Source organism: Melampsora larici-populina, assembly GCF_000204055.1.
Source record: "Melampsora larici-populina 98AG31 unplaced genomic scaffold MELLAscaffold_33, whole genome shotgun sequence".
Taxonomy (NCBI): domain Eukaryota; kingdom Fungi; phylum Basidiomycota; class Pucciniomycetes; order Pucciniales; family Melampsoraceae; genus Melampsora; species Melampsora laricis-populina.
The window spans coordinates 176,812-200,263 of NW_006768797.1; the positions used below are offsets into that span (position 1 = coordinate 176,812).

Genomic DNA, 23,452 nt, shown 5'->3' on the forward strand with positions numbered 1-23,452 from the left:
ACTGCAGCTCAACTTTGGAAAGGTCGATATCCAGGCGCGTCGCAACCTTTGAACGGGATGACCTTGTTGGAGCGAGGTCATGATGGTACATACCGCGGAGGATTTCAAAGCCAGCTTTTGAGAGTCGGACACTCGTGCATTGCTCTGCGAGGAACAAGCTGATGCAACGCCCCTTAATCAGTGCTATAGGTACGACTCACGATATACCATCAGCGAAGCGTAATCAAAAATTGCAGAGCCTCCCTACGTATATGCATTTTCGCTGTCCTCTCACACGTTAAATCAGATGATCGGATTCTCGTTGAGGGTGCCAAGTTTTGTTAAAGTTATCGTCGTCTGCGGTACATGTCTTCTTGGTGATCGCCTACGCGTCCAGTAATCCAGCGTACACATATTGTGAGAGCTTTTAGTATAGCGGCGCAGCTGAAATCTCTCTTCCTCAAGCAAGCCACGAGGTTCTGTAGGACTTTATCTTCTTCTCAAACCGATCATTCTGTTGACGCAGGCTTGGTCTAAATGCCAGCAGCGCCCGAGCATCGATTTGACAATGACCATTCATCTTTCTTGACATCAACATTTACGACGAACTTGCTAAAAATCCTCTACATTCATCATTCAAGTAACTTTGAAAGAGAGACTTCCGTTTTCTGCTGATTCGAACTGTCTTCCTGTACAGTTATACAATCCACAAATCACCCAGACTCAGTGCTCCGCAAATTTCAAGGCCTGACGTTCTTTCCATCGGTGTTTTTTCTGGAACGACCAATAGATGCACGAGCGGTACTGAGGATTACTAGCTTTTAGCTTGAAAATGAAATCCCTCAGCATTTTGGCCCCTTACGCGCTTCTAATCCTGTGTGGATTGATTGGCTGGAGCCATTCCCATCCTACACCTGGCATCTCCAACCTCGAAGAAGATGTGGCCAATTCCTTAGGTGGAAACATGAGAAGCAAAAATCTTGATGGCGTAGCAAAAGCTCCCATTGCTGACGATAAACCTGGTCTGAGTCATACGCCGGATCCTTCATCAAAAATGCTACAAGGTGTCACGGTTGATACAGAAAAAAACAAACCAAGTGCGAAACCTAGCAAAGATTCCAAATCATTTTCTGGTCCTGATGCCGAAGCTAATCAAACCAACAAAGCCACCCAACCAAAAAAACTGACTCAAGCAGAGAAGAAAAAATCGATTCTTGAAAAGCTCCGCATGATCTTCTTGACTTGGCCAGCCAAAGTTTGGAAATATATCAAACAATGGATTGCAGAGTCAAACTTCTTTAAACCCAAGGCGAAAAAACCTATGATTTCCCTAAAAGATAAGTTCAAGATTCCGTGGCCCAAACCCAAGACATCACCAGGGCCAAATCTGAGCCCGGCAGAAGCAACACCAAACAAGTTATCAGTCCGAGCATCTCAAGAGAAGCCCACACATTCAATGGATGAAGAATTCCAACGGGATATTCAAGGAGACCAGTCTTTTTCGCATTCTAGCCAATTAGACAATATCAGATATACTCCGGATGGAATACCTTACCTGTGTACTAGTACAGATCCTAAGGTGTGTGACCGACCATACAAATTAATCATATGGTCGGCTAGGTACCCGAATGGATCATACAAAGGTCTGCAGACGCAGAAGATTGACTGTGTTCACAAAGCCTGTGATGGTACACACCAGATTCCCGCAAAAGATTATTTGGAGGATCCCAAACCCAAGACATCATCAGGGCCAAATCTGAGCCTGGCCGAAGAAGCACTAAACAAGTCATCAGTCCAAGCACCTCAAGAAAAGCCCAAACATTCAATGGATGAAGACTTCAAACAGGATATTCCAGGAGCCCAGTCTTTCCCACATTCTAGCCAATTAGACAAGCTCAGAAACACTCAAGATGGAACACCTGATAACACACCTGTTGGGTCACCCAGGCATTGACACCCAAAAGACATTCCTCTGAATGAAGCAGTGGGTATCCACAATATGCCAGAAAAAACTCCACCATAAGAAATGAGAAACACAATTCCTTCAGACCACAAAGAAGGAAGAAAAGACACTCCAAATGCTGATCCTTTGAACTCTTCCCGCAAAGAAGAGTCAGATACATCACAGAATATAAACCAAGTTTAACAGATAAGGAGTCTGAGTACATGGAACCTCTCAAAATTGACCTTTCTTGAGATGAGATTGATAAAAAATGTTGAGAAGTAACAAGAAACATTTAGGAAGCATATTTTTTGGAATCAGATCATTAGCCAAATGTTTTCAAATTCTTTTGATCATTTTTGTTCCTTTTTGTGCATTCCTCACCACACTTACATGTCGTGATGTGAAATCACATGTCCCAACCATTCAATATGTTTGCAGGGCATCATCAAAAGAATGAGTCCAGTTGGGGTATATTTCATTTTTATTGATTTTACACTTCATATCATTTTGTTTATTAAGTTGTGTGATGTTGTGTTCTTGCTGTTATTTCTCATTCTCAAAAAAATGCTTTATCCCTCTCACTATTCATCTTATTCATCCAAGTCTTTTCAATTATATAAATATTTTACTTGTAAAACTCTAAAAGAGATAACAACTAAATAGATCAACACAACACCTGTCTATCTCCACTCTCATTAACAACACTTTATGAGGATGAATTATAGTCAATATACTATTGTGTGTAAAATACCGTAATGAAGAAAATAAGCACCAAGAGAGCCCCTACAGACTGATCAACAAAGTTGGTTGGGTTTTTGGACCCAAATTCTATCAATGTATGCGACAAGGATAGAGCCAAAAGCATGAAAAAATGGTCCTTGATCAGTCAGTTTCATGTAGGATTTTCAAGGTCCTCATGGTACTATAATCTCCATCACTATATTTACCTTGTGGTGTCATTCTTTCTTTACATAATACATACATATGCAGTGTTTTCATAACTTGTATGTAACATTACATTGTAAGGGATCATTTCAGACCAACCACATCGTCAGTCCTGACCATTTTTGTCACTACTTATCAAAATAAAATCATATTTGTACCAAGAAATGAATATTCTAGATTCACTGCATCAATAGAGTCAAAAGAGATAACAAAGCATCTCATGAAAAAAAATGAGATGAATCTTTCATGCTAATGCAAATCATGAAAAACAAAAAACGGAAAACAGGAAAGAGAAATCAATAATTCAAGTGTTTTAACTATAATGAAAAAGTACATTGGCTATGAACCAGATGGATAATGTTTCATGGATACATTCGAGTAAGTAGGAAAAGATTCAGGATAGAGTGAATGAAAATTATTACAAGTACCATAAGCAAACGATTCATGAGGATGATACAATTGACTAGGAACCCTAGGAATTGTACGGTACGTTAAAGAAGTTACGCCCGAGCTAGCATGTGTCATCATAGGTGGATGATTTGTGAATGCCTGAAGCGTAGGTTGAAAAGACGTGTGAGATAATGGGTCGGGATAGGAATAGGTGGGAAAAGGGTTGAAGAGTGAAGATGTGTATATGTCTGGATAAGGAGCGTGAGTGAAAGTTGAGTGATTCATGCTTGGGAAAGGGATAACCCGACTGATGTTCAGAGGCATTGGGAGTGGACTTCTAGAAAAGTCGCTGAGGTCGGGCGAGATGTCGTGAGGTATGAAGTCACAGTGTCTAGAAGGTGTATCGGTCGAATACAACGCGGAATCCGTCAAGGTGTTCGAGAAATCTTGAGTCCTAGATGTCTGCGGAGCTGATTCTACAGAGCCAACCAAACTCAGATTGTAAGGAGTTGACTGTTCCGGGCTCAATTCAATCTGAAATGAATCCATCGAAGGACCGCTGATTGTGAAATGTGGCGATGAAGCCTGCTTGGATTCAGGCTGGCGGTTGTGTTCGTTCGTTGCCGTGGCCTTGACTTTCTTCCCTTTAGGCTCCTTGACTTGACTTGTGGCAGCCACAATCGTTGCTTGTCGAAGTTTGTTCGACTTTTGAAGCCCCTTCTGAACTTCAACCAAGTGCTTTTCTGTCTGAGCATTTTCGACATGAAGATGCTTGTGAACCGCCGCTTTGTGCTGTCTAGAAAATGGAATCAAACTGAGTAAAGCTCTTCATCTATCCGATAGTTGAAAATCATTCTCACCGCCAGTTATCCAAACGGCTAAACAATTTTTGACAGTGACATCGAAAAGGCTTTTCCTTGGTGTGCTTCCTGAAAAGACATAAATCATGTTCGTTAAGCTCATTGCAAAAGAAACATGGGATATGGGGACAGGAATGGCAAACACACCTCTCGTGTCTGGCAAGATGTTCGACACGGCTAAACGTCTCAAAGCAGCCCGGATCCAGTCTGCACTCAAACACCTTGAGGGTAGCACCATTTGAAGAGCCTTCGGAGGTTTCAACCCTTTCGCAGCTGGTAGACCTCTTTCGCTTCCCGATCAAAGGACTGGCTTCTGGGTGTTTAATCGAAAAAGCCGAGACGGCATCCAACTTTGGGGTGTTCTCACTGGGTCGAGTGTGAAGATGAGAAACTGCCGAGCTTCCAGGATTAAAACTGGGGGTCTGCACTGGCAGTGAGTTCTCGGCCACGAGATCTGATGAACGAAATCCAACTAGGTTGAAAGAGTTGGTCCAAGCCTCAGGGCTCAGAAAATATTCCAAATTTGAATCCCCACTTGAGATGGGATGGCTGAGATGGTTTGGTTTGAGAGGTGGTGATGGAAAGGGTATCAAGTCTTCTTGAGAAGGAGGATGATTCAAGATACCAACATTTTGAATGCTGTAAGGTGGACTTTCTGGCTGAATGGCATCGGAGGCTATATTCGAGAAACTAGACGCCAGGCAAGAAAGATAAGATACACGAAGTAACAAAGAGGTTCATCAATTACAACTTCACTACTGATCAGTCACATCTCAAGTATGACCGACAATCCCCTGAATCAAAAAAGTGGGTGAAGACTTCCGGCAGCAACTAAATGATCATCAACTCACCATTGTTGAAGGTAAAAATCAAGGGACATCTCTAATTCAACTTGCGAGTTGCAAGACATGATCAACCTGAAGAATGTTGTGGTTGACGATTGAAAGTTGAGGTACGGGATCAGGGCTACGTTGAATACAAGACTGGGATCAAGCTCTTCAAAGCACGTACTGAGTAGTTCGGAGGAAATTGTTGGTGTGTGAATTGATAGTCGCAGTGAAGCTTAAGCAAGATGGTGGTTGAGGGAAAGGTACGCAAGAAAGTAGGGAAATCTTGAAAAGATGTGTGGGTCAAATCCTCCTCTCACTCACCAACAGGACGTCCTTTTGAGCAGGTTGAGAAGCAAACTGCACGACTTTCTCCCTAGAAAAAATCGTACAATCTTCCTATCATGCCATACACACGGATGATGGTCAATGAGCCGCCTGACGCAAAATCCGGGATCGATTCTTTGTCCTGCGAATAATATTAACATGAAGATGGCTGACATTTCATCAAGACCTGTCGGCGTCATAACTCACCGGCCGCAAAATATTGTGCGTATGCCAAACCCACATCAGCATCATGGTATCCAGACTTCTAGCTGTGGCCTGAACATGGGAAACAATGAGAGTAGAATCTTTACGTTTCCTCGGATCTGAGAAATATCTGATGCAAGGTAGACAGATCAGATCAGAGTCGTTGCGGCATAAATGCCGACGAAGCTTGTCTAATCCACACGACGTAGTTTGCATGATGATCAATACGCTTGGAAATGTAGTTGAGGGTCTCGGAAGATACTGTGATGCATTGGATAGACAATGTTGAAGAGTTTGATTCATATCAATTTCTTCCCAACAAAGAGTTCGAGTTACAATGACAAAAAGCAACAAAACTAAAAAAAAAGGTTATATAAAGGACAACCTCCATGTGATCTAAACTCCACCCATAGCGATATACTTAACAATTTGATACTCTTCAATCCCATATTTACTTCCTTCTCTTCCAAACCCACTAGATTTCACTCCTCCAAAAGGTGTCATAGCATTCGATACCGCACCCGTATTAACTCCTACCATGCCTACCTCAAGACTTTCTGCTACTCTCCAAATTTGTCCCATATCACGTGAATAAAAGTATCCTGCTAATCCTACATCTGTATCATTGGCCATCTGAATTACTTCTGATTCGGTTTCAAACTTGTATAGAGCTGCCACTGGACCTATGTAATTGAGTTCCCAAGAATGTTCAGCTCTCTTAAGTTAACCATATTCGAACTGTGGGAAAACAAGAAAGATATACGAGAAGATCTTACCAAAAGTTTCTTCTCCGTCAATCTCTCCGGTTGGTACCTCACTTAAAACGGTAGGTTCAAAGAAAAATCCATTCCGACATTGAGGATCATCAGGAACTCTGCCTCCTACCAAGACCTGTGCACCTTTTGATTTAGCTCGATCTACATGTTCAATCACTTTCTTAAGACTTCTTGAATGTATCAATGGTCCATGAGTGACATCCGGATCAAAGCCAGATCCTACTTTGAATTCAGAGACTTTCATAGCTAGTTTTGTAGCAAATTCGGCGTAGACTGATGAATGAACAAAGAAGCGATCTGTGGATGATATTTTGTCGAAAAATCAGCAAAGTCATACACTTGCTTGAATATATAATTAATTTTGATAGAAAAAGAACTCACTTGCAGATACACAAGTCTGACCCGAACACCTAAATTTGCAAGTAACTGCTCCAGCTACTGCCAAATCGACATCAGCATCTTCAAATACAATGAACGGCGCATTGCCTCCAAGCTCAAAGGATAGTTTCTTAAGACTCGAAGCTGACTGTGCCATGAGTAACTTGCCCACGTTTGTCTAAGGGTAGTCTCATCAAAACTTGTCAATATCCAAAATGCGGATAGAGCACGAAGGTTATTGGCTTACCGAACCGGTGAATGACAATTTTCTGATCGTCGTATTTTCACACAACTCTTTTCCTATATCCTTTGTATTTACATCGGTAGTGATGACATTGAAGACGCCAGGTGGAAATCCAGCTCGGTGAGCGAGTTCAGCGAGTGCTAGTGCGGTAAACGGAGTCTCTGCAGGTGCTTTGACCTATTATAAAAGAGAGCAGACGAAAAGAAAAGAGCCAAAAGCAAGTCAGCATAAAAACATTTTGGTAAACAGCTTCAAATTGATCAAGATAAGAGGAAGAAGACCCACTGACGATAACAGAACAGCCAGCAGCCAAGGCAGGAGCAATTTTCCGAGTGATCATGGCGGCTGGAAAGTTCCAAGGACACAGTGCTGCCACGACTCCGATCGGTTGCTTGATGACCACATTACGAACACCTGGAACTGTGGTGGGTATGACGTCACCGTATGTCCTCAAGGCTTCACCGGCAAACCATTCAAGAAAACTAGCGGCATAAGTAGCCTCTCCCTTTGCATCTGCAAGAGATTTTCCATTCTCCAATACGATCAAGCTGGCGATATCTTGAGATGATTCGCGGAGGAGATGAAAGAATTTGATGAGTAGATCATGTCGCTCTTTGGCGGTAGTAAGTTTATATTTGTCAAAAGCGACTTTAGCAGCATCCACTACAGGGAGCAAGTCGGCGAGGTTCATATCAGGACATGTTCCAATCTGTTCACCGGTTGCTGGGTCTAGATATGATTAGATTGAAAACCATCAAAACTTGTAAGTTATCCCTATCAATTGCTGAAGAAATGATCGAGCTGACTTTGGACTGAGAAAGTAGTTTGGGATTGAGAGTCCAACCAATTCCCATTGACATAAGCTTTTTGCTTGAACAAGGATGGATCATTCAACTGGATTTTTCATAACCAAATGATGTGAGCTAGACAGAACAGATTTGAGTCTCATGAGCTACCGGCCCACCTGAGAAGGCGATTGGGAAGAAGAGGTCATCATGATTCTGAAGGAGAAAGTGACAGTTTGAAGTTTTGCCAATCGATGACCAATATGAAAGCCAAGACGACGTCCTATCATAACGAATAACAACTGAGACTATCAATCACAGTTCGAAAAGGAAAGCTACGTTCTCATCGAGGTTTGGAAGGCAAAAGGACGAAGCAATCTCAGAAATCGGAACGATGATCACATCAAACTGATTATCAAGAACTACATTAAATTCAACTGTAGTTTCAAACTCACATCGAGAGCTTATTTTGCTGAGCAATATCTCTTGACTTCTCATCACTCTCAGCTTCATTCCACTTCTCATCTATCAACATCACATTGATGATCTTTCGATTGTTGGTAGTATCCTCAGTAAAGACCATCGAATGGTTCATGGTCGTACTATGTCACGAACTTGCAGACTCGACGACTCTTCAACCAGGGTCATGAAGTATTTTGTTACCAACCGGAAATATGGTACTCTTCATGAAATCTCAGCCATCTTCACTCCGGTGTTATTTGCAGGATGAATCTTTGATTCCGAATTTCGGCCTCAGATCTTAGAAAGTCTATGAACCGTCAGCTGTGTGCAAGGCATGAGACGAACATTACGCGGCTTTTTTAAGGGAGAAAGTCATGCAGTTAGCTCCTCAACTGCTCAAAAGGACGTCTCATTGGCGAGAGAGAAGCGGATTTGACCCACACATCTCTTGAAGATTTCCCTACTTTCTTGCGTACCTTTCTCTCAAACCTCCTTCTTGCTTAGGCTTTCAACCCTTTTACCAATTCACATACCAAAAAAACAGCTTCATCATGTCTTTCAGCTCGCATATTGAATTAGAGAAGTCCATTGATCTTATCCTTCAACAATTGTGAGTTGATCACTTGGTTTCTGTCTGAAAACTTGTCCTTCTTTTTTGATTCAGAGGAGTTTTGGGCAGACTTGAGACGTGATTTCATTGACCATTGCCCAATGCATGGGTGTTGCTGACGTTGAGGTTGAGGAAATACACGTTGTTCAGGTCACTGATTCGCGTTCTCTTTTTCTTCGTTGATGGATTGTCAGTCCTTGGAATGATCTCTTTGATCTCACGGAGCCTCAATCTTCATCTTCGAGTACTCAAGTACAACATCCAAACTCCCACACCTTAAAACCTCCACCTCCACAAGAATACCCAATACCTTCATTATCAGAATGTCAACCTCTTCACTCGAGCTTTCCCAATCATGAAAATGGGGATTGTACCTCCACCGACAATTCCTTAGATTCTGAATCTTGGTCAAATTGTCTCAAGCAGATTTTCTACGATCAATCCGAAACTTTCGAAAAAGACCTACAAAATGACAATCCTAATGGAAGTCTTGGTATTGAGCAGCCTTACTCTGTTCCAAATGAGAGTGAAGCGCAAGTGGACGCTTCGTCGATTGATCAATCGCAAGCTTGCTCGACGATTACGAAACGCAAAAGGTCCGATAGCTACTTGAGCTTGGGAGATTCGCAAAGCTCTACAACTCTCCCGACTTGTAAGGTTTTCGAGTGCTTTCTGGATCCAGGATGCTCTGAAAAATTCAGTCGTATTGAACATCTTGCTAGACACGAAAGGTATGATGCCCATTGCGTGACTCGTCTTCTCATTGATTTCTTGAACTAACGGTATCTCTTTGATATTTATCTTCTTATAGGAAGCATACCAAGGCAAAGCCCTTCAAATGTCACTGCGGGAAATCCTTTGGTCGTCTAGATAACTGGAGGTGAGAGAGATACATAATCATCTAAGCACAAGAGCTATGACTGACTCTAATTTTATCTTTTAGACAACACAAGAATTCTTTACACAAGTCTTTTGATGTAGAAAATGCCGAGACGGAAAAGATTTTGGTCAAAGTTCAAAAGGAGTTGCAACGGTTAAACAAATTACGAACGCCAACAATCGTCAGTGTCACGAAAGAAGGGAAAGGACCTGAAGTCAAGAAAGTGAAAAGGTCCGGAGATCATCAAGCCAAAGGCAAACCAAAGTCACATGGGGTTCCTTTGCCGACGCTTACAGCCAGTGGTCCGTATCAAGAGCCACCTCAGCTCAAGGTTCCGGGTGCAGAGCTACCATATCTCGACGTTCATCATTTTGGGGAGGCTCAGCGCGGCTTTGGAATCTCGGCGCCTACGAACTCCACCCTCCCCCTGGACTTCTTGGAATACGTGACCGATCTCACGAACTCCTCTTTCGACGGAGGTCCTGCGACTGTGGCCTTCACCCCTCAAGGGACTTGTTCCACTTTCAGCGACTTTTCCACAAGTCCTTTCATAACCCCGATAAACATCAATCGGGTACTTCCTTTCCAAACCGCGCCTTCGACTTCTTCTCCTCAATTCTACAATCCTCAACCAGGAGCCTTCTATCCCACTTCACTCCTGGAACCCTTTCAATTTATCTCGACTCCAATTCCACCTTTGTCTTTTCAGCCTATTCTTCAGCCGTTTGTCAATCATGGTGCTATGAGGATGGCTTATCCTACGGTCGAGAACCCAATGACCAGAAGAGAATTCCATCACACTTCCAATCCATGTCTCTACTCCGGCTCAAATCTTGTACCTCTTGTCTACCCTCAATATTTGTCCCAAAATCACCATCTATAACCCACAAGTCTTGTATAGTAGTCAAAGATCAGTGAGCGCTAGTAAATCTATCTTCTTCTTGTTTATTATTATTCAAAATTTATTACTTGCCATTTCTTTCATATCATTTTATACATTGAAACGTTTCACCCCATCCCATATTCTCTTTTTATGGGATGCTATCCAAGAGTTCCCATTTCCAACCATTAATTCCCACAAATATTACATACAATGTCCAATCCCCAAAAAGAACCCAATAAGTTTTGAATTAATAAAGATGATGGAATATATTCAATTTATCTAGAAAGAATTTGTCATAGATTTAACTTGAGTTGATTCCAAGTACTATATTATCTCTTTTGTGAAACCTAAAAAAGAAAAGCCATTAAATCAAGTCAGCCAATCATCATCCATACAAGCCATTTCTTCCTGGACAAAGATTCAAAAGACAAAAGAAAGAGTGAATTATCTCATAAAGACTTACACAATGACCAAAACGATGATAGGAATAAGTAACCCTAAGATCAACATCATTTTCATGAATCCAACAAGCCATTCACGACGCTGAGGATGAGGAGTTACTGAATAATTTTGAGTAAGGATTTTGAAACAAAAAATATTAGAAAAAAATTAATTAAGATAAGAAATCAAGAGAAAAAGATGTAGTAAAAATTACCAGTTAGAACACCTTCTTCTTCGTCATTGAAAAGGAACCAATCTCTATTTGTTGAAGATCGATTGATCATCATTGAATCTGAAATTCTTTTAGGTAGACTTGCAATCGATTTACGCATTCTATTTAAACTGATTCTATTCTTTTCTTGTTCTGCAATTCTCAATTGTGATTCTAATACTAATAAACAAAACCACGAAAAAACATGATAAGATTTTTTATAAATTTTATAGAAGTGACAAGAAAAGGTTTGGTACTTACCTTGACGATTGCGAGGTCGAGTTTTGAATATCATAAGGGGTGACTGACTGGTTCTTCTTTCTGATCTGATCACTCCAGAACAACTTCTTCTAGGTTCTGTAAGTCCCGCTTCTGGGATACTCGGAAGTTGACATAATGAAGCGTTGAAGTTGCTTTTGGGTTTCGTATGTTGAACTTTGACCAAAAGTAAGTTGCAAGATATCAATTCCCGGTGACAAGACTAAGAAAATGATAAGTATGTATACCGGAAATGAACTCACGTTTAGGATCGATGCATTTGTCCTTGCGAGAAGGTTCAGCAGATGCTCTTTTTACATCATTTAATTCGGTAAGTGGATATATCTTTATCGGACTACGAGGTGCGGGTTTAGGACCAATATACCTTCGCGGCCTACTAAAAGGGTGAAGAGCTGCTAGAAATCAATGTAACAAGTTGTCAATAAACAAGATAAGAATCTACCTTGATTAGCGCATTTGAACTATAAAAAAGGAAAGCAGGATGGATACGCACTTTGACGATTCGGAGAAGGAGTCTCAACAAGAGAATACATAAGTAAATCAAGTTCTCTTTCAAAATTTGTCAATTCTCGACAAATATTTGATTCTTCTTTCATAGGAGCTTGAAGTTCATGACGTTTAGCTGGACGACTTCTTACGAATGCTTTATAAATTGAATCTCGTACACCTTGAATCCAAAGTTATCATCAAGAATCAAAGCGAGCAACAAAGGTGATTCAATTGAGAGAATGTAAATTAACCTTAGCAAATCGTCATTGAGACAGCGAAAAAGATTGAAACATACGTTGACGACTTGGCAATCTTAAAGGTTTGGTATCTTCTATAGGCATTTCTATATGGGTTTCAATATTGGTCGTGTTTTCTTTCGATTCTTCCGTTGGTAGAATAGGAGGTGCTTTTACAATGGGAGCAATAACCATTGGACGACGAGGATAAGATCCTTTAATAGACCCCATACTTATTTTAGGAACTCCAAGATCTTCAAAACCACGTCTGATGAATATCAAAGAGCGAACTTGATTTTAAATGTATTAAATAAGATCACTCACTTTGATGATGTGATTCCAATCTCTTAAAATAGTATTCGACTGCCGAGTCTTCGTCTTCTTCGGCTGACATTACCAGTCTAGAGTCCGGGTTTATCCTTGGAAGAACCAACATCTGTGAATGTGTTGGATTGGGTAAAATGTTTTCTGATTGCTTTTCACTTGTCACTTCAAACATTTTTTCTAACCAATCACCTATGGAGTTGGAGAATTGAAGATAAAGAATTAGTCACGAAAGGATCAAAGATTGATTTTCAATCTGAGTAGAGATATAGAACATGAATAGCTCACCCTGGCTTGCCGGTGGCATATCTTGAGTGGCCTGACTATCATCATTGATTACGGATATTTCCTCCATCAGATGGGTGCGTGTCAAATCGAGTTTGATTAAATGAATCGCTTTTGTTTGGAGAACTAGGATATGAGGGCCTCGAAATTAATTATTCGAGGAGGAAAATAATTTCTTCTAGGCCATTCATACATTGAAGATATCAAAGAAGCTGCTGATACGGTCACAATGGTCGATCCCTGCGACAACTTCTAAGTGAGAGTTCTTTGGCCGTTGATTGAAATGCTGCTCATGACGGATCATAATTTCCCATCCATTCGACGAAAGAAGATATGTCATCAGAGCAATGCGGCGTTGACAACGCTCATCTATCTTACGTTCATGATGCCCCCACCGAGATTCCGGGAGACATTTCCTCACCGAGGACGGCTTGGCGAACATCTTGCATGTATATAAACACCAGCACTTTCGATTAGATTATATATGGGAACGTCCGCGGGAAGATCATTGTGATCCACCGTCCTGCATCCTACCCTCCCTCAGCTCAACCTTGCACACACATAATTAAGGAATGACTAAATACTTATTAATCTGGATAAATAACGTGTTGGCAGATAGGTCGTGCAAACATTTGCAATTTTATCTAGATAAAGAGCGGCGACGTGGAAAGAAAATTACTCATCTTTATGTCTCTTTATTTTGTGGTACACGTATGACACGATGCTTGGGTCACAGACAATCGCGCGGGAATAGTTCATTCTTGATCTGGTTTATTGCTTTCGGGATGCATAAAGAGATGAATATGAACACGATTCATTGTGCGGTAGGAGTTGATTACTGGATGAAACGATTGGATCAGATGCATTGACTTGGTCAAACATTGCCCGTTCTGTGTGAACATAAAATCGAATCAAGGTACTGTTACTCATTTTGATAGTGTGATGGGTTTTCAAAATATCTTCCTTCCCGTAGGAAAGGGAACAGGCCGATAGACCAGACTTCCGATGGTGCTCGGGAATGAAGTGGGCGGGCGGCAAGTAGAGGTGAGTCAAATGAGGAAAAGGCACAATCCATGTTTGCTTCTGCCGATGGACTGTACGGAGGTAAACACGGATGTTTGGTTTTAAATGTTCGGGGTACGCAGCGTCGGACACCAAGCTGCGGAAGACTTTGGCAGACATTAGTCGCTAACCAATATGGAGCGGCTAAAAAACCTGAGATTTATTTTGTCTTTCAAGCATCAAGAATCACCATACTGATGGCTACCAGAAGCACCAGTTCGACTGCGTGGTAAGACTATTTCCACAAAAAAGAAATCTCCAGCCAGGAGTAGTCGAAAATGGATAGTGTTGCATCTCAACCAAAGCTGTTGTCCAAGGAATAAAAATCAAGCTGTGCATAGAGTAATAAGCCAGCAAAATCTCACATGATCTCTCTGAAGTGATCAAATTCAGCTTCCTCTCATAAATTACCAAAACTTTCAAGACCTCAACCAAAAAAAGGACAAGACAAAAAAGAACTTGATTCCAAGTTCCAAGCAATTCTAAAAGTAACCAAGATAATTGATTTTCAAACTGATTTTCAACCAAACCTAGATTCCTTAAATGGTATTGATTTTGCTGTAATGAATCTTCAAGTTTTTCTAAAAATATGAATCTCATATACAAAAGAGTTCAAAGTAGAAGAAGAAATCAAAAGTGATTTTCATCTCAAGAGATCATCTTAACAAATTTTAATCCGTCAATCTTTCATCAAAACTTATATAATGATCTACGAATCACTTTCTCAATCACTGGTACATCTGGGAATGCCAAGTTTTCAAGATTGGCAGCATACTTTTTTTGTAGAAAAAAAATGATAATTCATCCATTCTGAAATCAGTACCTGATCACATTAAGAATAAAGTGATCAAAAAAAAATTGCAACATACAGGTGTAGGGATATCGGCTCCTGTTACACGCTCGGGTGCAGCATCGAGGTAATCAAATGCTTCAGACTCACAAATTTGAGCAACGACTTCAGATCCAACACCTATTTTCAACCCGATCGATATTCAAGTCAATAAACCATAACCTAAAACCAAAAGATATGATCGATCTGACTAACCAAACATAGGGAAACCTCCCTCCACAACGACCAGTCGTCCAGTCTTCTTAACACTAGCAGTAATAGTCTCAATATCCAAAGGTCGAATACTTCGAAGATTAATCACCTCGGCTTGAATGCCTTCAGATTTATGTAAAGCTTCAGCTGCTTCGATACTCAAGCCGACCATTCTAGAATGTGCAACGACTGTAACATCCTTTCCGACTCTTTCTACTTTGGCTTCTCCAATCGGAAGTAAAAAGTTCTCCGATTGAGCTTCTACTGACATTGGAAATGATTGTCCATAGAGGATTTCATTTTCTAAGACGATCACTGGGTTAGGATCTCGGACTGCGGCTTTCAGAAGTCCCTTGGCGTCTTCGGCTGACCAGGGTGAGACTACTTTAAGACCGGGGACCTGACCATACCTGAAGGTGCAATGTTCGTTTAGTTGCTATTGGTTGTAACATGATCGGTTATGATCAAGATCTCTTCAAACTTACCATGAACAATAATCTTGAGAATGCTGAGCAGCCACTCCAGCTGCAGCACCGTTTGGACCTCTGAAGACGACTGGACAAGGTGTGCTACCACCAGACATGTAAAATGTTTTACCACCAGAGTTGACAATTTGATCGATTGCCTATAAGATACAGATATTAAAAAGTGTCCCACATGTCAGCCACATCTTTCTCTGAGTCATACTAGAGGTGATGATCTAGTACAAGAATATGATAAAAGAGAAATATATCTTTGAAAGTAGGTAGAATTGCTAACCTGCATGGCAAAATTCCAAGTCATGAACTCACAAATCGGCCGAAGCCCAGCAAGAGCAGCACCGACAGCCATACCTGCAAATCCAGACTCAGTAATGGGTCTGTTTGTATAAAGCGTATCAATCGTAAGCCATACTGTGAATTGTGATCAAAGAAGATAAGATGAGATCTGATTACTAACGTATCAATCACTCGTTTTTCTCCAAATTTGTCTAAAAGTCCCTTAGTAATCTGTGTGAGGAATTCCAAGAGTTATTCAATACAATTTTTCAAAACAAAACAAAAAACCCAATCCAAAAAAAATTGACCTACTTTATAAGCACCATTGTATTGAGCGACTTCTTCACCCATAATAAAAACCTTTTCATCTAAATTCATTTCTTCTTCCATTGCAGTATTCAAAGCATCTCGAACTGTCATTTGGATTTCACCACCAGCCGAACTAGCAAGTCTTGAAGTTAATCGATTGACACGAGCTTGTGCGGTACATTGAATGGCTGAACGAGATAAATCAGCATATGCATTGAGTGAAGATCGTAGGTTTGCTGAACTCGGAGTCGAGATGGGGGTAGGACGAGAGTGAGTGAATCGTAAGTTACGAAGAGCTGGTCGAAGGATTGATTGAGATGGCATGGTGGTTGATGGAATGGTATGAAGTAGTTTTCCCTTATCAGTTAGTTGGTTGGTTCTATGGGTTTGATAAACTTTAATCAGATTTTTGACCAAAACCACGATGGGCATGCCATTGGGGGTACAATCGGAATGGGGCATGATACTTAAGATTTGACTTAACACTTAAAATCAACCTGTAACCACTTAAGTCTTCAGGGGTACTATGTACACGCTCAAATCCAGAAAGTCTTCAGTACATAACTCTATATGTACCACTTCTTCGCATCTCTTGGAATGAAATTCTCTCAAACATAAGGAATCTGTAGTTCATGATCAAAGAAGACTGGATTTATGATCCCACTTCTGACCTTGACATCCATCTCATCAGAAATCAAGCTCAAAGAAATATCATAAAAATGAATGAATCCTATATTGTAATGATGACTTTAGCTCTATATGTATCTATTCATTCTTATCTACATATCATCCCTGATCTCCTCTTTGAACAAAAAAAACAAAATCATCACAACACACATGCCTGTAACACATCCAAAATAATGTTTTAAACTTTTCACAAATTTTAATGCATGGCCGCCATTAATAAACTATCTAACCGTAAAGCTAAAAACTGGAGTTTATTTTGTAAAGAAAAAGTACCAATTTTATATGACTATCAACTCCTTGAAAGAAATTTAATGAAAATGAAAATGAAAAGACAGGTTTTTGGGAAAAAAAAGAATATCAAGTAAAGCTACACGATCCTTTATCATCTCTTTTGATCATCGTCCTTCGTGGCCACTTGAGGTGCCGAAACAGTGAAGTTGAACGTAGGAGGCGTGCTCACGGCGGTGTTTGTATTAATTGTCGAAGAAGTACCAGTGTTAAAGATAAATGCAGAGGAAGAACCAGCAGGGTTTCCGAAGACCGGTTTATCTGAAGAAGCAGTAGGGTTTCCAAACAAACTTGGAGTAGTGCTTGAAGCCGTAGGATTACCAAACAGACTTGGCGTAGTGGTTGAAGCCGTGGGGTTTCCAAACATACTCGGACTAGTGGTGGATGTTGCAGAATTTCCAAACATACTTGTAGTAGTGGTTGAAGCTGTAGAATTTCCAAACACACTCGGAGTAGTCGAAGAGGCTGTAGGATTTCCAAACACACTCGTAGTGGTGTTTGAGGCTGTAGGCTTTCCGAAAATATTAGTAGTTGTCGAAGAGACCGTAGGATTTCCAAACACATTGGAAGTAGCTCCAAACAAAGGTGTAGTAGTTGTCGTCGAAGCCGATGGATTCGTTAAAGCCGATGATGAAGCTCCAAAGGTTGGTTGTGCATTACCAAACGTACTAGTATTATTACTCGACTTAGCGTCAAACGAAAAGCTTGATGCAGGCTTTGACGATTCATTCAAAGGATTCGAATTTTGTGTAGCGGTCGACCCGAAACTAAATGCACTATTCCCACCTCCTGATACAGGAGGAAGTGATGAGGTCGGAGCTGCTGTAGATTTGGCTGGGGTACCAAAAGAGAATGATGGAGTAGTTACAGACCCAAAGGCAGACACAGTTGAGGTTGGAACCGCAGATGCAGCCGTGACTGCAATTCGTCGATCGATTGAGGAAGGGTAAAATTTATGAGCGGCTTGTAATCTCATGAAACAAAAGCAAAGTGACTGACAGGATACAGGTTTAGAGGTCGTAGATTGAGTACTCTCCGACTGTGGTGCCGCGCTGAATGAAAAAGTGGACGGGTTGTTCGTGCCTTCTGTAGAAGCATTGACTGCAGGCCAAGAGCAAGGGAGGTCAGTTCACTACTAGCAAAAACCGATTCTTTTCCTCAAGATGGATATATGAAGCATTTGAAGAATAAGCAGACGAGCTATTCGAAAAATTTTACTTACCATTACCGAACCCATTGGGACGAGCGAGGTCACCTGAGGTGCTTACTTTGGTCGCGCCATCTTCAGTTGAACTTGTAGCAGGTTCAGCTTCTTCAGCAATTGTTTCGGTGGATTTGTTCGGTTCATTCTGAAGCGGTTTCGCGGTAGATAAGCCCACTTGTTTACCCACATTAGACATCGCATTGGCTAGTACCCTTTGCGGGCCTGCTGTAAGGCGATTAGACTTCAACCTGGCCGTTCTCCTTCCTGGTGTACTTTCCTGACCAGCTGTTGAGCCTGACTTTTCTTGGCTAACGCTAACCTCCTGGGATGGACTATCGTTTTCAAGAGTCAAGGACGAGTCAGAACCGGAACCAGAGAGAGATGCAGATGTAGCCGATATGGCATTAGCATCTATAGGTATCTGCAAATGAGGAATAGTTGATGAAGCATCAACCAACGATTGTCAGTCATTCTCGAATATACTCGATTTGTTCAAAGAACACATACCTGTTTACTTGAAGATGGATCAGTGGTAGATTTAGGACCAAACGAAAAATTCGATGTTGTACTTATTGTGTTTGACTTAACGCTAGTGTCGTTATTGTGTGATATCGCGTCGGCCTTGTGGCCCGGAGATGCACCAGAGATTGGATCGGAGCTTCGGGCAAGTTGTTTAATGTTGTCTGTCTTTGTGCTCGGCTGGCCGGTCTGGAAACTGAATGGCGTGGTGGATGCTCCGAATGGCGAAAAGGATGATGCAGCGGGCTTGGTAGTAGGTTGAGGGGGTGGAAGTTGTGAAGTACCGGCGGAGAACCCAGGTTTGTCCGCTTTATCCCCACCTGGACTATTGGTTGATTTGAAGCTGAAAGCTGAAGAGGATTCAGAGGATTGGAATATCGACTTTTCTTTGACTGGTGCCGGCGAGGAAATAGAGTTGAATGCAAAGGGTGACGGCTTGGGTAGATCCACTTTAGGCGCCACCGCTACAGTCTTGGGCAGAGTTTCTGAGGTACTGAACTGAGTAGATTGGGCGAAACTCGAGGATGCTGAACTCGCATTGGTATTCCCAAAAAGAGGCTGGCTGGCGATCGACCCCGTGTTCGCTGCAACGGCTCCAAACGAAAAGGGTGACGAAGAGGCAGGTGGCTGCGTCTTGCTTACTTCTGATAGAGACACGCTCGGGGGTGCTTTGTCATGCTGCGGTGGTGCGGAGCCAAAAGAAAAACTGTTTGTGGCTTTGGGCGCAAATAGTGACGTGTTGCTATTGCCCGTCTGCACTGCACCGCTGGGGGCCTGCTGTTTGGAAGCAGCCGTGCCCACATTGAAAGCCGTGGAAGTGGTAGAAGCATGTCCCGTTGTAGATGAAGGGTGCAACTGCTGAGGCTGGGGCGTTGAGACGGGGTTAGTATTAAGAGTCTCAGATGGTGAGGAGAGTTGGGCTGCACGGCCAGATACCTCGGCGTTCGGGCTAGGCTGACGCGCTTGCTCTTCGCTCGTGGATTGAATGGCAAGTTGACTTTCACCAGAAGTTCTATCGTCAATGTATCGATCATCTTGAAGCAAGGAATTTATCTTAGAGCGGGAGCGTCGAGCGGGAGAGACAGGATCCGGAGGTAAACTGAGTCGCATGCGGCCAAGAGAGTTTCTAGGACGTGCACTAGTGCGTAACTTGGCGGTCAATGGAGCTTCAGACAAGCTTGGCCTTGAGCTGGGCTTGCCCTCGATACTCCAGATCGGGCCATACTCAACCTCAGTAGTCGGTCGAGTTCTCGGAGATTGAGTAGGGTTTGAGATCGAGTAGTCGACAGAGATGTTCATTGTGTCAGAAGGAGTGGTAGATCGATCATCCCAGATTTCTTCAGAGTCATGTAATTTACCTGTTCGTTTGAGTCTTTCGAATTCAGAACGAGTGACCCATCGGCGTTCAGTAGAGTCTTCCTCAATTTGTTGATCACTTTGATTATCTGAAAGAGGTTTGATGGTGATCAATTTCTTCCTTTGTCCATTCTCCGCAATCATAAATACATCTTGATCAACTTCCAGCGAGTCATCCTCTTGCATTTTGTCACCATCAGACGGAGGCAAATCGTTCATGTCGGTCTGCTCTCGTTCGAGCTCGTCATCATCTGGCTGCCTCGCTGATTTGCCTCTCTTGTTTTTCAGCTCGTGAGATAGCTCTGCTTCACTAACAGCTTGAGAGAGTATCCTCTTCCGACCCTTCTCGATCTCGGTCATATGACTATCCTCCTCCTGACTCCCGTATCCATCTTCGGCTGGCCCTTCCTGGATGCTAAGATCGCCCGGGAGTGAAAGTTTGGTTTTCTTTCGGTTGATTTCAGCTGTGCTCGGAAGGCCACGCTTATTAGGGGATTTCAACGTGGATTTGGTTTTCACTTTCTTGGTTGTCCTAGTTTGAGAAATGATGTCAGGACTTCCGCAATGAGATAATTCTGATGGAGCGTATTCCGATGGAGCATATGCTCGTTTGTGCTTCAAGCGCGATGGCTGGTCCTGTAAGCAGATACACGCATACAAGCCCCCAGAATTACGTTTGTCAGCCGAGGAAATCAACTGAATGTTGAATGGGATATCAGGTCTTTACCGATTTTTGATGAGGATCCAATGGCGCTACGGATGCTGGACTGGAGGGAGAATTGATACGAGAGCTTCCAGGAGCTTTGGAATCTGACGTGGTAGATGTTCGTGGGGCGAGAGATGATCGACGGCGAGCTTTGGATCTTGAAGTTGAAGACACATTCGTTCTTTCCAATCCCTCCTCCCGAGTGTTGTTGGGAGAGCTCTGCGAGGATTGAAGTCCGTCATGCAAATCTGAACTGAAGGTAACTATTGAGAAAACACGGGAATGGTTAATCACAGGAGGCCATGGCATGATAAAAAGGCTTGATCAAAAGGCTGGGGTACCTCTGTGTTTCAAAGTATGGTCTGAGGAAGATCTCGTGGCATCTACTGCAGCCTTCGCAATTCTGAAAGGGCGTTTATCAGTATCGGGGATCCCAGCTTTACGCCTTTCGTCAAGAATACGGCTATGTTGGTAGAGGTGAATCTGGTCAGCTAAAATTCTGGAAAGGTGCCAATAAAAAATGAAACGTGCTGAAGCTTACCTCGCCACCTTCCATTCGCGATTGAAGCGAACAACAGCAGACCATGCCAGATATGCCGAATAACTCAAACCGAGAACAATGGAAAGGCGAACCCAACTGGGTGCAGCTTCAAAGAGGTCGTAGGCGATGGAAGACATGAAGTCGATCTTTTGAGATTGTAGTCCTATTTTTGACTTCGTTTATTCACACTTTGCTTCTCCATGATTCAAATAATTCCAGGCGTAAAGTAATCAGCAACAACGCCTGGTTCAAAAGTGGATGAGCAGAACTTTTGAGTCACTCCCCGGATTTTTCCATAACCCCTCACGAGCCCGTGAACAGACTCGGGGTTTTCGATAGATGCCTCGGGTTGCAGAGTCCGAGGCATCATCGGATGTCAATGAATCTTCGGACAGATGTTGTCCAAGGTTTCCATGCCCGTAGTATGGTGGCCGTAAGCCCAAGTCCGTTGCAAGTCTGTTGCCCCGGACCAAAAAATCCTTTCATTCCACTTAATCCCATGCTTTGATTCATCTTTCTTTTCCTGTTTGTTTGCCAATCATCTATGTATATAATATTGGTCCTAAATCTCAGATCATCATTCACCCAGGGAGTGATGTTTTTAAGAAACTTATAAACCTTGTAAAAAGAATGCAGTTGTTCCTAATGATCTTTGAAAGTATCCTCATAAGTAATGTTAATAGATATCATACAGATCTTTCAAATTTATACTTGTGATTCTCCCTATGATGTTACCTTGTGAACATGATACATTGATCATTAGATATGATGATTGTTTTGAGGCAATTGGCGTGACTTGCTTTTCTAAAGCAAACACTGAGAAACACATGCAACTTGTCTTTCAACAGAAATTGCTCAGAAGACGAATCTTAGCATATTGTAAGTCTAATGCTCCTTATAATGACTCTAGAGAAAGATCACTCTGTTGTAAAGTGTTGTTGGTCAGACTGGGGCTATGCTGGACAGGGATTTGAGCCCCACCAAGCGTATCCCTAGTCTGACCAACAACACTTTGACCATTGTCACTGCCTGTCTGCTGAGTGTTTATTCCACCAAATGTTTCTTTATATCAGTGACAGAGTGATCCTTCTCTGGAGTCATTATAAGGAGCATTGGACTTACATTGTGCCAAGATTCTTAAGAGTAAAGTCCTGGTACCGGGCCTTTACAAATAGAGGTAATAGAAATTTATCCAGTAGGAAATTTTTCTTCCCCCAATGCTTTTCTCACCACTCATATGCTGTGGTGATCAATCTATGAGACCAATCAAAAACAAAAAACAAATCTTAAATTACATCAATTATATTACATATATTTTAATCTTCACATAATTTTATCATTTAAACAAACTTATTAAGATAAGTAAAAACTATTAACAGATGAATTACAAAAAGAACAGAAAGAAAGAAAAACATAAAGAACACTTGAAAATATAGGTATACAGGCTTGGAAATGGTGTTTAGGGGATTAATATTAGGTTCATGGGTTTAGTGAGGTCAGAATATGAAAGAACAGCATTATGTTATCCAGCAACGACTTTAATCTTGATGGTTGATAAGGAGAAATAGAAGTTATTAAGAAAATGGTACTTTTGTGAAGTTGGTAAACAAGGGTTTACAGGTAGTTTACATATGTGACAGTGGTATTAGTAATATTTAAGGTTTCCAAGAGGATTTTCTGTTATTTTTAAGGTTATAGATGCTGATTTAATATTACATGAGCAAGGAAGAAGGAGTAACAGCTGTGCAAAGGGGTGAAAAGGTGTGAATTTTGTCAAAAATGAAGGGTTTTAGCATATTACATGTGTCAAATGACGTCAGAATAGGATGCTAGATGGCGCATTCAATGCAAAAGAGGTGATCACATAATGTACAAACTTTAAATCATTAGTAACAGAGGTATGTAACAAAAGTTATGAGAGAAATAAGAAACTGGTGTAACCTTTGAATGTTACACTTACATGCATACATGTAACAAAATTTACATACAAAAACCTTAACTTCACAACTCAATATCTTATTCATCGCATATCCAAAACAACTGATATGGCGCCAATTATTGATTAGTATCACGAGCTCTACAAGACGCACTTTAGTAATCCAAAATTGGACACCATTTGAAAACATTTGTAATCCCAAAAATAGGTCTTCAGCTAGTTTACAAGGAAAAACTCACCTGTATTCATCATAAGAAGTGCTGTACATCATTCAACTACATCAT

The 23,452-nt window shown here is 41.6% G+C and overlaps 8 protein-coding genes across 8 annotated transcripts; 2 read left to right on the forward strand and 6 right to left on the reverse strand.

Annotated features, from left to right (window-relative positions):
• Window positions 1-811: 811 nt before the first annotated feature.
• On the forward strand, window positions 812-1,933 carry MELLADRAFT_123490 (uncharacterized protein; the record flags this gene model as incomplete). Its single annotated transcript, XM_007412793.1, has 1 exon — window positions 812-1,933. The coding sequence occupies one exon, from the start codon at window positions 812-814 to the stop codon at window positions 1,931-1,933; it is 1,122 nt and encodes a 373-aa protein (XP_007412855.1).
• A 1,275-nt stretch (window positions 1,934-3,208) lies between these two features.
• MELLADRAFT_89824 (uncharacterized protein) lies at window positions 3,209-5,473 on the reverse strand (the record flags this gene model as incomplete). The annotated part of the gene is made up of 6 exons (XM_007412930.1): window positions 3,209-4,073; window positions 4,120-4,188; window positions 4,267-4,809; window positions 4,971-5,113; window positions 5,271-5,322; window positions 5,448-5,473. The coding sequence occupies 6 exons, from the start codon at window positions 5,471-5,473 to the stop codon at window positions 3,209-3,211; spliced, it is 1,698 nt and encodes a 565-aa protein (XP_007412992.1).
• Window positions 5,474-5,740: 267 nt separating this feature from the next.
• Window positions 5,741-8,026, reverse strand: MELLADRAFT_75264 (uncharacterized protein; the record flags this gene model as incomplete). The annotated part of the gene is made up of 7 exons (XM_007412929.1): window positions 5,741-6,160; window positions 6,254-6,550; window positions 6,635-6,809; window positions 6,879-7,052; window positions 7,165-7,604; window positions 7,682-7,769; window positions 7,840-8,026. The coding sequence occupies 7 exons, from the start codon at window positions 7,948-7,950 to the stop codon at window positions 5,874-5,876; spliced, it is 1,572 nt and encodes a 523-aa protein (XP_007412991.1).
• Window positions 8,027-8,192: 166 nt separating this feature from the next.
• Window positions 8,193-10,631, forward strand: MELLADRAFT_78468 (uncharacterized protein; the record flags this gene model as incomplete). Its single annotated transcript, XM_007412794.1, has 4 exons — window positions 8,193-8,732; window positions 8,927-9,463; window positions 9,544-9,612; window positions 9,676-10,631. 4 exons carry the CDS (start codon window positions 8,674-8,676, stop codon window positions 10,493-10,495), a joined length of 1,485 nt encoding a protein of 494 aa, XP_007412856.1.
• Window positions 10,632-10,796: 165 nt separating this feature from the next.
• Window positions 10,797-13,202, reverse strand: MELLADRAFT_108924 (uncharacterized protein; the record flags this gene model as incomplete). The annotated part of the gene is made up of 10 exons (XM_007412928.1): window positions 10,797-10,842; window positions 10,959-11,055; window positions 11,151-11,327; window positions 11,409-11,582; window positions 11,669-11,821; window positions 11,920-12,093; window positions 12,211-12,405; window positions 12,476-12,667; window positions 12,764-12,886; window positions 13,139-13,202. 10 exons carry the CDS (start codon window positions 13,200-13,202, stop codon window positions 10,797-10,799), a joined length of 1,395 nt encoding a protein of 464 aa, XP_007412990.1.
• Window positions 13,203-14,263: 1,061 nt separating this feature from the next.
• Window positions 14,264-16,298, reverse strand: MELLADRAFT_49370 (uncharacterized protein; the record flags this gene model as incomplete). The annotated part of the gene is made up of 7 exons (XM_007412927.1): window positions 14,264-14,596; window positions 14,692-14,792; window positions 14,868-15,274; window positions 15,350-15,489; window positions 15,624-15,723; window positions 15,804-15,853; window positions 15,935-16,298. 7 exons carry the CDS (start codon window positions 16,253-16,255, stop codon window positions 14,513-14,515), a joined length of 1,203 nt encoding a protein of 400 aa, XP_007412989.1.
• A 343-nt stretch (window positions 16,299-16,641) lies between these two features.
• Window positions 16,642-17,338, reverse strand: MELLADRAFT_72499 (uncharacterized protein; the record flags this gene model as incomplete). Its single annotated transcript, XM_007412926.1, has 1 exon — window positions 16,642-17,338. One exon carries the CDS (start codon window positions 17,310-17,312, stop codon window positions 17,001-17,003), a length of 312 nt encoding a protein of 103 aa, XP_007412988.1.
• A 782-nt stretch (window positions 17,339-18,120) lies between these two features.
• Window positions 18,121-21,463, reverse strand: MELLADRAFT_78470 (uncharacterized protein; the record flags this gene model as incomplete). Its single annotated transcript, XM_007412925.1, has 6 exons — window positions 18,121-18,531; window positions 18,618-19,795; window positions 19,988-20,621; window positions 20,713-20,954; window positions 21,033-21,154; window positions 21,233-21,463. 6 exons carry the CDS (start codon window positions 21,367-21,369, stop codon window positions 18,121-18,123), a joined length of 2,724 nt encoding a protein of 907 aa, XP_007412987.1.
• Window positions 21,464-23,452: the final 1,989 nt, after the last annotated feature.